The sequence below is a fragment of the Podarcis erhardii genome (genome assembly GCF_964252035.2).
Source record: "Podarcis erhardii genome assembly, chromosome: 2".
Classification (NCBI taxonomy): domain Eukaryota; kingdom Metazoa; phylum Chordata; class Lepidosauria; order Squamata; family Lacertidae; genus Podarcis; species Podarcis erhardii.
The window spans coordinates 122,990,147-123,003,656 of NC_138498.1; the positions used below are offsets into that span (position 1 = coordinate 122,990,147).

Here is a 13,510-nt window from a genome sequence, read left to right on the forward strand (position 1 = left end):
AGAGGAACCAGAGACCAAATTGCAAACATGCGCTGGATAATGGAGAAAGCTAGAGAGTTCCAGAAAGACATTTACTTCTGCTTCATTGACTATGCAAAAGCCTTTGACTGTGTTGACCATGGCAAACTATGGCAAGTTCTTAAAGAAATGGGAGTGCCTGATCACCTCATCTGTCTCCTGAGAAATCTCTATGTGGGACAAGAAGCTACAGTTAGAACTGGATATGGAACAGCTGATTGGTTCAAAATTGGGAAAGGAGTACGACAAGGCTGCATTTTGTCTCCCTGCTTATTTAACTTATATGCAGAATTCATCATGCGAAAGGCTGGGCTGGATGAATCCCTAGCCGGAATTAAGATTGCCGGAAGAAATATCAACAACCTCAGATATGCAGATGACACAACCTTGATGGCAGAAAGTGAGGAGGAATTAAAGAACCTTTTATTTAGGGTGAAAGAGGAGAGTGCAAAATATGGTCTGAAGCTCAACATCAAAAAAACGAAGATCATGGCTACTGGTCCCATCACCTCCTGGCAAATAGAAGGGGAAGAAATGGAGGCAGTGAGAGATTTTACTTTCTTGGGGTCCATGATCACTGCAGATGGTGACAGCAGCCACGAAATTAAAAGATGCCTGCTTCTTGGGAGAAGGGCAATGACAGGCCTAGACAGCATCTTGAGAAGTAGAGACATCACCTTGCCAACAAAGGTTCATATAGTTAAAGCTATGGTTTTCCCAGTAGTGATGTATGGAAGTGAGAGCTGGACCATAAAGAAGGCTGATCGCCGAAGAATTGATGCTTTTGAATTATGGTGCTGGAGGAGACTCTTGAGAGTCCCATGGACTGCAAGAAGATCAAACCTCTCCATTCTGAAGGAAATCAGCCCTGAGTGCTCACTGGAAGGACAGATTGTGAAGCTGAGGCTCCAGTACTTTGGCCACCTCATGAGAAGAGAAGACTCCCTGGAGAAGACCCTGATGTTGGGAAAGATGGAAGGCACAAGGAGAAGGGGGCGACAGAGGACGAGATGGTTGGATAGTGTTTTCGAGGTTACCAGCATGAGTCTGACCAAGCTGCGGGGGGCAGTGGAGGACAGGAGTGCCTGGCGTTCTCTGGTCCATGGGGTCACGAAGAGTCGGACACGACTAAACGACTAAACAACAACAGATATAAGAAATTAGATTTATTGAGAATAAGTTTAATTATGAAAAAAATGAGTATTGGCAATAAGTAATATGAACTTGAAATATGGAATAGACGGGAGGTTGGGTCTTTAGTGTTAAGACCAATAGATGTTTTATTGTTTGCTAAGAAAATTTTGTGTCTATGGTTATTTTTGTAATTTGTGTGTACTTTGGTATTTGTGTTTCTGTTGTTGTTTTTCTTGTTGTATAAATAAAATAAAATGGAACTAAAAAAAAAAAAGAAATATTACCTCGGGTTAAGAACTTTGCTTCAGGGTGAGAACAGAAATGGTGCTCCGGCGGCGCGGCAGTAGCAGGAGGCCCCATTAGCTAAAGTGGAGCTTCAGGTTAAGAACAGTTTCAGATTAAGAACGGACCTCTGGAACGAATTAAGTTCTTAAGCTGAGGTACCACTGTATTGTTATTGTTGTGATGATGACGATGACCTGAAAGAGGATTCTTTTGAGAAAACTAAGAGGACAAGAGAATGGGGGAAAATTATAATTTACGTAGGAGACCATTGTAAATAGATGAAAACATTAGCAGGATTTTAACCACACTGGTAAGGTATTAAAGATCACGGACCATTCAGATGGATGGGAAAATATGGCCAACAGACTGATATGGAGTTGTAGATGGTAATATTAGGACCCACAGAGGGGATGAGGGGGGGAATCGTGAGGTGCAGAGTAAACTCTGTTTATGGATTTGTAATTTATTTTGTTATAAATGTATTAGTTACTTTAAAAAAACAATTTTTAAAAAAGAACCTTTCCCAAGAAGGGGAGATTAGAAACTAGCCAGAAGCAAAGGGGGCCTCAGAGACCCTGCAAGCATTTTCCTGCCCCAGAGGTTTAGCTGTTGAAGGGTAAGTCTCCCTGTGTGTGGAGGTACCACACACAGTCTCCATGGTGAAAGAGGGGTGCCTTCCTCTTGAAACCCACCATGCAAGAAAACCCAGCCGCCTTGAATGGCTGGGGAAACCCAGCCAGATGGGTGGGATATATATATAATAACATCATCATCATCATCATCATCATGACTAGTCATGCCTTTTGCATCTACTTTTATCTGTTAGATGGGAGCTTTGGAATTGCAGCCTCCCTGGCCACAAGCTCCCAGTGACCTCAATAAAAAACTACCACAATAATAAACAATTATTATTTTTTTCCCACCCATCTGGCAGGGCTTCCCCAGCCACTCTGCTGGCTGCCAGTTCCTCCCCCAACTCTCTTCCTCCAGCCTGGCTTCCCTTCCACTGTAGCCCCCCCCCCCCTCTCCCCAGACCATGTGCCCTAGAAGAGACTATGGCCAGGACACAAAGAAAGACGAAAAATAATGCAGGCAGTTTTATAAAATTCCACAGAGGGGCATTAGGCTGCAATAGATTGTAATGGGTTGCTTGGAACTCAATTCAGCACCTAATAATAATAATAATAATAATAATAATAATAATAATAATAATAATAAATCCCGCGAGCCCCCCCCCCCACCGCCCTGCGCATCTTTTGCCAGAACAAAGGCAGCAACCCTAAGTAATTCTGACCCACATCAACCGAAGGGCGGGCTCGGTGTAAGGCAGCGCCCCCCGTTTGGATCCCCCAGAAGATCCGGCTTCCCCATTGGGAGGAGGGGGGGCAGGAATCCAGCTTCCAGGGAAGAAAGGCTGGGGGGGGGGGATAGGACGCCCCTCGCCTGTGCCGGGATGTGACTTCAAGGAGAGTCCTGAGCAGGAGCAAGAAGGCTGGGCTTCCCTCCCAGAGATCCTTCCCTCCCCCCCCAGCCCCCCAACACCCTCGTCTTCGGGTCCCCCACCCCCGAAATCTCCCCCCTGGCACCACTCACCCCTCGCCCTGCGCGCCGCATCTCTTCCTCTGCATCAGGAGGGACCACCCAAGACGAGCGGGGAGGGGAGGGGAGGGGAGGGGAGGGAGGGGGCAGGGGGAGGGTCTGTTCCCAGGCCTCTCTAGGCAGCCGGGCTCTCTCTATTCCCTTCCCCCTCCCCCTCCTCCCCAAATAGCCCCGCCAGTTGCGTTTTTCGGGTCTAGGCAGGGGGAGGGATCCGGATCCCGCAGAGAAGGGCGCTGGATTTGAGTCTTGGGTGCAACACCAGCCTGGCTGGAGGATAGGGGCCCTCGCGGGCATCACTTTCACAGCAATCTATATATATATATTGCCGTGAAAGTGATGCCCACATATATATATACACACACACAGTATATATATACACACATATATATATATACACACACACACTTCTGAAGAAGTGTGCATGCACACGAAAGCTCATACCAAGAACTGACTTAGTTGGTCTTTAAGGTGCTACTGGAAGGAATTTGTTTTGTTTTGACACAGTATATATTATTGTTGTTGTTTAGTTGTTTAGTCGTGTCCGACTCTTCGTGACCGCCTGGACCAGAGCACGCCAGGCACTCCTGTCTTCCACTGCCTTCCGCAGTTTGGTCAGACTCAGGCTGGTAGCTTCGAGAACACTATCCAACCATCTCGTCCTCTGTCGTCCCCTTCTCCTTGTGCCCTCCATCTTTCCCAACATCAGGATCTTTTCCAGGGAGTCTTCTCTTCTCATGAGGTGGCCAAAGTACTGGAGCCTCAGCTTCACAATCTGTCCTTCCAGTGAGCACTCAGGGATGATTTCCTTCAGAATGGAGAGGTTGGATCTTCTTGCAGTCCATGGGACTCTCAAGAGTCTCCTCCAGCACCAGAATTCAAAAGCATCAATTCTTCGGCGATCAGCCTTCTTTATGGTCCAGCTCTCACTTCCATACATCACTACTGGGAAAACCATAGCTTTAACTATACGAACCTTTGTTGGCAAGGTGATGTCTCTACTTCTCAAGATGCTGTCTAGGCCTGTCATTGCCCTTCTCCCAAGAAGCAGGCGTCTTTTAATTTTGTGACTGCTGTCACCATCTGCAGTGATCATGGACCCCAAGAAAATAAAATCTCTCACTGCCTCCATTTCTTCCCCTTCTATTTGCCAGGAGGTGATGGGACCAGTGGCCATGATCTTCGTTTTTTTGATGTTGAGCTTCAGACCATATTTTGCGCTCTCCTCTTTCACCCTCATTAAAAGGTTCTTTAATTCCTGCTCACTTTCTGCCATCAAGGTTGTGTCATCTGCATATCTGAGGTTGTTGATATTTCTTCCGGCAATCTTAATTCCGGCTAGGAATTATGTTGGGCGTGTGCATGGCACCAAATGCTCTTGCGGAAAGATGGACTACCCTCAAGATGCCAGCGCTTTGCAAAGGCGTCTCTGGAAGAACTAGGCCAGATCTGTAACCTAAGAGCGCCCCCCCCTCCCCTTCCGCCATAGCATCTTTCCTTTCCCCCTCGTTTACCTGCCTGGCTTGGCGTGTCCTTCCTTAGAAAGGCTTAAGTTCATTCTTCCTCTCCCGGACGGGTGTAAGGCATCTGACCGTCGCCTTCTCTCTGCTTTAGTGGGTTTAATATGTTGCACAGGAGTCACCTCCTAGGAGCCCTAGGGGCTTCACCCCCCAATAAAATATTTGAGGGGGCCGGGTCCTTCCCCTCAAGTTGATGGGCACTGCCTGTCAAATGGGGGGGGGTGCACTGCGTCATGTGATCAATTATGCTGGAGGCAGATTACCTGGACACCCTAAATATTTTATTCATTGGCACCCCCAATATGTTGTATTATTTTTACAATGGCAACCTCCCTTTCCTTCAACAAGCTGCAGGCGATGTACACACTTCTTCTCCCTCTTCTCCCCACAACCACCCTGTGACAGGGGCGTTGCATGGAGGTGATGCCAGGAGGGCAGTGGCCCCGGGGGCAGATTTTTGAGGGGGCACAAGGCAGTCACTGCTTTGCAGGCGCCCCCAGTGGAGCCCAGCACTCCTCTCCCATTGGAGGAACCAACCATGGAGGTTGTTTTCTTTAAAAAGATTTATTTTATTTTCCTATTTATACATTTCATCAAATTTACAATCATCTTAACATTTCAAAACTTGACGTTCTTCCCTCTCTTTCCGCAGTTCCTTAAATTTATTTTTCCTATCCTCTGCATATCCAAATCGATTTAAATTGCTCTTTCATTCATCCACTTTACAAATATACACTTATAATACTGCAGGTTATTACAATAATCCTACGAATGTTCTTATCTGTTTACAGTTTATCTGTAAAAATTCAATAAACCATTTCCGTTCTTTAAAAAAAAATTTGTTATCTTGATTTCTTATTCTTCTGGGTAAGTTTCACCATTTCTGCATATTCCCTAAGTTTTTGTATCCATTCTTCCTTTGCTGGGACTTCTTTCCATTTTCGGGCAAGTAAAATTCTATACAGTTTCTTCTTCTTTGGCGATCACTCGTAGCTGAGTAAGATTGTCTTCCATAGACACGGTTTTAACAATGAGTCCGTAGGGGACAGTGAGGGTGGCAAAGAACAAAAGACATGGGGGAAAGCCCCCTTAGCGCCCCATAAATTTGAGTGAGGGAAAGGCTCAAAGCAGTATGGGAAAGACAGGTGGAGTAAGGGCTTGGGGATGCTGACACGAAATCAGCTGCAATTTAAAGCAACAGTAGGGAATGTAAGAGAATGGGCTGCTGGGGGGGGGCAGAGAGAGAGAGAGTGAAGCCCTGTGGTGACAATCTGGGTTCTGATGCCGTGCCAAAGAGCGAAACAGCAGCATCACGCAGGTCCTGGGATCAGAGCCACCGGAGCTGGGAGCGATCCAGGAGCACTTCTTCTCCATCATGGACTGGGCATGGTGAAGCAGGCCGGAGCCGGAGGAGGCAGCCCCCACCCCCCCAAAAATAACACCTTAGGTGAAAGAATCCGAGCAGGGCTGGCGTGCCCCAAAGAGGAAAGGGGCATAAAGGGGAGGGATGAGCATGAGCATCGGGATGCCAAGCGCAGCGCACTGCTGCCACATTTCCCTGGGGACATTTAATGAAATCCAGGGACATTTTGGGGACAGATCTGCAAATTCAGGGACTGTCCCTGGGAAACTGGGATGTCTGGTAACCCTGATTTGGGTGCCGATCTCCCATATCCTCGTCTGACACACTCACCACTACACCATCCTGCCTTCCTGAAGTCCTTCTGCATTGGGGTAGCTATAAAAATTTAAGTAGGTAAATAAATACGGAGAAAGCAAAATGTCACAGAGATGGATCTGAATCTTCCCCCTCAAAGTATAAATGTGTTTTATTCTGGATTACTTTATTTCATGTTTTAATGTGTTGCAAGCAGATTTGAGTTTTTTTACTTTAAGATATAAAGTGGTATAGAAAAGATTTCTTTTAAAAAAAATGCTTTATTGGACTTAAAGTAAAAAAAACATACATTCATGTCCATTGTTTACAAAGAAAATAAAATTAAGAGTAAACTATATTTTCTGACAAAGAAAATATTCTTAATATACATATGACTTCCTGTCGTCTCCATACTTCATTTAACCAGTGTGGTGTAATGGTTAAGAGTGGTAGTCTCGTAATCTGGGGAACCGGGTTCGTGTCTTCGCTCCTCCGTGGCATGCCCCAAAGAGGAAAGGGGCATAAAAGGGAGGAATGAACATGAGCATCGGGGTGCCAAGCGCAGCACGATGCTGCCATGTTTCCCAGGGGACATTTAATGAAAACTGGAGACATTTTGGGGACACAAGTTTGGACTTGAAATCCCGCCTTTCACTCCCCTTAAGGAGGCTCAAAGAATCGCCTTTCCCTTCCTCCCCCACAACAAACACTCTGTGAGGTGAGTGGGGCTGAGAGACTTCAGAGAAGTGTGACTAGCCCAAGGTCACCCAGCAGCTGCATGTGGAGGAGCGGAGACGCGAAGCCGGTTCACCAGATTACAAGTCCACCGCTTTTATTAATAGTTGTTTTCACACACAAAATCAGTGTGATACCTTGGTTTACGAACTTAATCTGTTCAGGAAGTTCATTCTAAGCCATAGCGTTCTTAAACCAAGGCATACTTTTCCATAGAAAGTAATGGAAAATGAATTAATCCGTTGCAGACAATGAAAAACAACCACTAAAACAGCAATTTAACATGAATCTTACTATCTAACAAGACCACTGATCCATAAAAGGATGGCAATAATCAATGTACTGTACAATAAAATAAATAAGACAGTATTGTAGATGATAAAACCCAAAATTAATATTTTTTTCTTACGTGCACTGATGATAGTAATTGTTTGTATGGGGGGCTTTTATCCATTTCTGCAGTCACACAATCAACCAGTAGCTGAACTGGGTTCCACAGTCACAAAAACGAAGTCACATGCCACAGTCAAAAGTCAGTACCATAAAACAAAGTACAATTCATAGTAAAAAATAATAATGAAAAAGCCACACAAAAAAACCACAGTCAAAAGCTCGCTTCTGTGTTGTGTGGGTGCTCCGGACTCAACGGCCGACAGACTCAACAGGAAGCCTCTGATTAGCAGTGGGGGACTCAATTTACAAACGGAACACACTCAACAGGAAGCGGAACATGTTCTGTTTCCAAGGCAAAATTCACAAACCCAAACACCTACTTACAGGTTTGTGCATTCTTATTCCAACTTGTTGTTCATAAACTAATTTGTCCATAAACTAAGCTGCTCTTAAACCAAGGTACCACTGTAGTTGGCACTGGGAATCTGATTAACCCACATATTGTGAAAAACATCCATGGTCCTGATTCAGTCCACAAGTGACAGCACTGAACCTCTTGGTGGATTGTCACGCTAGTCCGCCTTTGAGGTTGATTTGTTCCAGAGAAGTAAACAAAATAAAGTGAATGTGTTTCCACACTGCCCCATCCCAAAAGGGTGAACTCTAGCATTCTAGAATTCTATGTAAAAGAAAGAACATTGAGTGAATGTTCACTATGTTTCTCACGTTGACGAAAGCTCTTTCCACACTCCAATCATTCAAAGTTTCACCCCTGTGTGAGTACATTTATGTAAAGTAAGGTGTGTCCTCCGACGGAAACTCTTTCCACACTCCATACATTTAAATGGTTTCTCCGCTGTGTGGGTTCGATGATGAATATTAAGGGAGGAACTTTCGCTGAACCTCTTTCCACACTCCATACATTTAAAGGGTTTCTCCCCTGTGTGAGTTCGTTGATGTGACTTAAGCCGATTCTTCCAACTGAAGCTCTTTTCACACTCCATACATTTAAAGGGTTTCTCCCCTGTGTGAGTATGTTTATGTAAAGTAAGCTGTGCACTCTGATGGAAACTCTTTCCACACTCCATACGTTTCCCCCCTGTGTGAGTTCTCTGATGTTTACGAAGTTTATCACGTCTACTGTAGCTCCTTCCACACTCCAAGCATTTAAAGTGTTTAACCCCTGTGTGAGTTTGCTGGTGTGTTCTAAGGGCTCCACTATGACTGAAGCTCTTTCCACATTGCATACATTTAAATGGTTTCTCCCCTGTGTGAGTTCTCTGATGTTCACTAAGTCTATGTCGTCGACTGAAGCTCTTTCCACACTCCAAGCATTTAAAGTCTTTCACCCCTGTGTGAGTATGTCTATGTATGTAAAGGTGTGCACTCTGACGGAAACTCTTTCCACATTCCATACATTTAAATGGTTTAACCCCTGTGTGAGTTCGCTGATGTGAAGTAAGTGAGCTGCTATGACGGAAACTCTTTCCACACTCCATACATTTAAGTGGTTTCTCTCCTGTGTGAGTTCGTTGATGTTCTGCATGTGTTCGACTATCAGTGGAAGTCTTTCCACATTCCAGACATTTAAATAGTTTCTCCCCCGTGTGAGTTCGCCGATGTGAAGTGAGGTGTGTCTTTCGTCTGAACCACTTTCCACACTCTAGACATTCAAATGGTTTCTCCCCTGTGTGAGTCCGTTGATGTACACGAAGTGAACTAATTTGACGGAAGCTATTTCCACACTCCATACATGTGAATGGCTTTTCCCCTGTGTGAATTTGTTGATGTTTTCTAAGTGTTCCCCTGTCATTGAAGCTCTTTTTACACTCCATACATTTAAATGGTTTCTCGCCTGTGTGGGTGTAATGATGTGAAGTAAGGCCTGCATTTTGTCTGAAGCTCTTTCCACACTCCATACATTTAAATGGTTTCTCCCCTGTGTGACTTCGATGATGCATATGAAGGGTCCAACTTTCGCTGAAGCTCTTTCCACACTCCATACATTTAAATGGTTTCTCTCCTGTGTGAGTCCGTTGATGTCTTGTAAGTTTTCCACTCTCACTGAAGCACTTCCCACACTCCACACATTCATATTGTTTTTCCCCTGTATGAATTCGCTGATGTAGTTTAAGAACGTCATTACGATTATAACTCTTACCGCATTCCATACATTTAAATGGTCTTTCCCCTGTGTGAGTTCGTTGATGATTTGAAAGCTTCACCCTCTGACAGAAGCTCTTTCCACACTCATTACACTGAAATGGTTTTTCCCCTGTGTGAGTTCGTTGATAGTTTGTAAGGTTTCCACCAGCAATAAAACTCATTCTACATTCTTGAGAGTTCTGTCGATTGTCTGCACCACCTGCTTCGGAAGAAAAGGGAGAAATGCTTTTAGGGTTTCAAAGAACATCTTTGTATGAAGGGCGATATATAAATTACATACATAATTATAATTGTCTAGAAAAAAATAAAAGTGGTAGAAGTGATTAAAAAAAAATAATAATCTGTAATTACTAAAAGCATTTCCCCAACACCCTTTACCCATATTTCTGTATTAGTTTAGGTAATCATCATCATTTAATCATGTAGTGGTGGGAGGACATGTAAAATCAAAACGCTGTGAGAGGAAAAAGGTTTCTGGCTCCTCTATGAAAGCAGATTCCAGAAACAAAGAGGAGCATGGGAAAAGGCCTCTCTGCCTCCTTCTTCCTGCCTTTTCTCTCCTCTCCATCTTTTCCCCTTGCCAATGTATTTCCCCCCTCCTGTCTCCATCCATCCCTGCCCTTTCCCCCTGCAACTCACCAGATCTCTCTGAGGGCCCTGGGAGGGATTGCTCAATAGTTTTGGAGAGGGATGCAGGAGGCAGCCTGACCAAGTCAACCGTCCATCTTCCTCCTTCCATTCTAGCTAGGTTTGCAGAATCAGACTCTTTCAACCTTCCTGAGGAGCTCCCAAGCGAAAACGAGCTGCAGGTTCCTGAGGGAAGAAGAAACAAAGGGAGCCTCACATTTAGCTGTTGAAGGGTAAGTCTTTCACTGTTTCCATGGTGAAAGAGGGTGCCCTCCTCATGAAACCCACCAAGCAAGAAAAATAGGTCCTGCCGCAATGTGGAATAAATGAATAAAAATGAGTCCTTAGCTGAATCAAAGGATTCTCCTTAAACTCCTTTCCGTGTTAGAGGGTGCAATTAAGACTAAGAAACAGGGTGTTGTCTGTGAAAGAATGTGTTCAAGGCCCATGCTGGCCCTGAGAGTGATAGATTTATAGTTCTGTCAAGATAACAAGGTGACTCGAGATCACAAGAAGAAATAGCAGATGATAGTTTAAGAACTAGTACGCATGCTTCATGAACACACACCCCTAAAGGAGAAATGGGAAAAAAAAGAAAACCCAGCTGCCTATACGGTTAGGACAAATAATAATAATAGGGATATTACAATTTATCTAGGAGACCGTTGTAAGCAGATGAAAACATTAGAAGGATTTTAACTGCACTTGTAAGGTATTAAAGATTATGGATAACTTGGATGAACTGAAAAATATGGACAATGGACTTATATGCAGTTGTAGATGGTAATATTAGGACCAACTGAGGGGATGGGGGGAAGCCACAAGATTCAGGGTAATCTTCGTTTATGGATTTTTTTTGGGGGGGGGGGTAATAAAAAAAATTGTTTAAAAAAATCCAGATTTTTTTTTTTAAGAACCTTGCCCAAGAAGGGGAGATTAGCAACTAGTCAGCAGTCCTGCAGTGGAAATAGCACCTAACATTCAAAAGCCTGGGAGAAGGTTTTCCTCTTCACCATCCATCTATCGATCCTTCTGTGTCCCTATCTCCACTCCATAGGAACTCACCAGATGTCTCTGAGGGTCCTGGGAGAAAACGCCCAGAGGTTTTGGGGAGGGATGCAGGAGGCAGTCTGATAAGGTCAACTGTCCATCTTCCTCCTTCCATCCTTGCTAGGTTTGCAGGTTCAGCCACTTTGGTCGTTCCTGAGGAGCTCAGAAGATGCAGGTTCCTGGGAGGGAGGGAGAAGCAAAGGGAGCCTCAGAGGCCCTGCAGGGATTCTGCTGCCCAGAACATTCTGCAGCCCCTAGAAAAGCCCCAAAGGGGTTCCCCCTTCCCAACAGGAGCCCCATTTTTAAGGGGTTTTTGAGTTACCAATTCAATCTGTCCTCTCCCCATGGGGGCTTCCTTATGAGTAAATCTGCACAGGTCTGCTCTGCATATTCCTCCTCTTCTGTGACACCTAGAAACATGTACCAGGTGAATACTTTGGAGAAGACTGCTCCACTCCCTTCCTCCAGCCAGGGCTTTCTTGAATTTTGTGGGGGGGGTGTCATTTCCTCCTCCAGCTCCCATCCATTCATTTCTCCTCCACACACAACCCCCTGGAACTCAGCACACCTCTCCTAGCCTCGGATAGCAATGATGATGGTCAGATCCAGCTTCTATTTTGCAGAGCTCAAAGTTTAAACAAGTCGTGAGGGCGGGGGGGGGGGGAGAGAGAAGCCAAGGCAGCCCCAGACCCCTGCAGAGATTTCCCTCCCTAAGAGGCACCCCAGCAACCCCTCCTACAGGAAAAGAAGGGTGACTTGCTCCTGAACGCCAGCAGAGTCATGCCTGAAAAAGGATCTTCTTCACTCCACCATTAAAAAACACTCCTTTCCTTCGGACTTCCTTTCTTTCTGCCATCTTGGAAATCTTGTCTCTGGAGATTTCCCTGCCAGCGCCCAAGATGGAGCCCTTTCTCCCAAAGGACACATCTCTCTCTTGTAAACAAAATCTGCCCTTTTTCCTATTAGTAGGAGAAAATAACAGAGGCCAACCAAAGAATATTGAGAAGCAAAGCAGCTGGTAAGCCTGATCTTCATTGATCTGTTGCAACTGGGTCCTCACTCACCACGCACAGGACAGGAGGAACGCAGAACAATGGCGTGCAAGGCCTTATATAGACATTTTGAAATTGCCACCCTGTAGCTCAAGACCACCACCCCAGATAAATAATACCTACATCACAGAAAAGGCGGTCTAAAACAGAAATTTGAATATTGCTTTTCTTCTGTAGTTTATCTCCTGTCTGGCAGGTTACTTGATTGGATACCCTGCTTACTTGATTGGATACCCTGGGGAGCCTGGCCAGTCTTTTGTAATGATAAATACTTAGTAATGATAAATACGCAGGTGGTGCTGTGGGTAAACCTCAGCGCCTAGGACTTGCCGATTGCATGGTCGGCGGTTCGAATCCCCGCGGCGGGGTGAGCTCCCGTCGTTCGGTCCCAGCTCCTGCCCACCTAGCAGTTCGAAAGCACCCTTAAGTGCAAGTAGATAAATAGGTACCGCTTTATAGCGGGAAGGTAAATGGCATTTCCGTGTGCTGCTCTGGTGCCGGTTCGCCGGAGCAGCGTCGTCACGCTAGCCACGTGATCCGGAAGTGTCTGCAGACAGTGCTGGCTTCCGGCCTCTAGAGTGAGATGAGCGCACAACCCTAGAGTCTGTCAAGACTGGCCCGTACGGGCAGGGGTACCTTTACCTTAATGATAAATACTTAGTTCCTGAGTCAGGTCACAGGCTCACCCTGTTCAAACACAAACATACCCTTAAGATAGGATTTGTGAAGGAAAGGACAACGGGGAGGCTTTTCCATTTTCCTTTGACCTTGCAGAGAAAACATTTGGTCAGTTTGGGACAGTTTGGGAATCAAAAATGGTTCCAGGTTATGAAGATTTAACATATATCTAAGACCTCAAAATTTCTATCACACACTCTCTCTACCCTAGGGGTGCAAACTTGAATTAAATATTGGGGGGGGTGGCAGCAAGCCTTGCTCCAGATAATATCACATGATACAATGCACAGACAACCCCCAGGCCCCTCAAGTGTTACTGTGGGGGCCAAACCCCTCCCGGCCCCATGGAGTTGGCTCCAATGCTCCACCCCCCAGAACCATAGAACTGTGGAAATGGAAGGGACCCCCAAGGGTCATCTAGTCCAACCCCCAGCAATGCAGGGGTCGCAAGGAAAGCATCGCCCAAGATGGATGCCCACCCTCTTTCCCCACTTGGAGCCCCCTCTTCTCAAGGGGCGCCCACTTCCGAGCCCCCCCAAACAACCCACTCCCCTCCACGGGGGTCGTAGGTAGGCGGGTGCTGGGACCTCAGAGGCCTC

General features: G+C 45.6%; 1 protein-coding gene across 3 annotated transcripts in view; it reads right to left on the reverse strand.

Annotated features, from left to right (window-relative positions):
- Positions 1-13,510, reverse strand: part of LOC309336532 (uncharacterized protein) — a 61,029-nt gene that overhangs the window by 21,892 nt on the left and 25,627 nt on the right. The window contains exons 1-3 of one of the 3 annotated variants that reach the window (XM_081852442.1): positions 12,941-13,185; positions 11,197-11,360; positions 10,144-10,317 (exon numbers count right to left, since the gene is read on the reverse strand). In XM_081852442.1, coding sequence (XP_081708568.1) covers positions 10,144-10,317; positions 11,197-11,296 — 274 coding nt within the window. In that variant the 5' untranslated portion in view covers positions 11,297-11,360; positions 12,941-13,185. Of the gene's footprint in view, positions 1-10,143; positions 10,318-11,196; positions 11,361-11,503; positions 11,726-12,940; positions 13,186-13,510 lie in introns of those variants that run through there. The other 2 variants (XM_081852440.1, XM_081852441.1) reach the window with 2 other exon arrangements.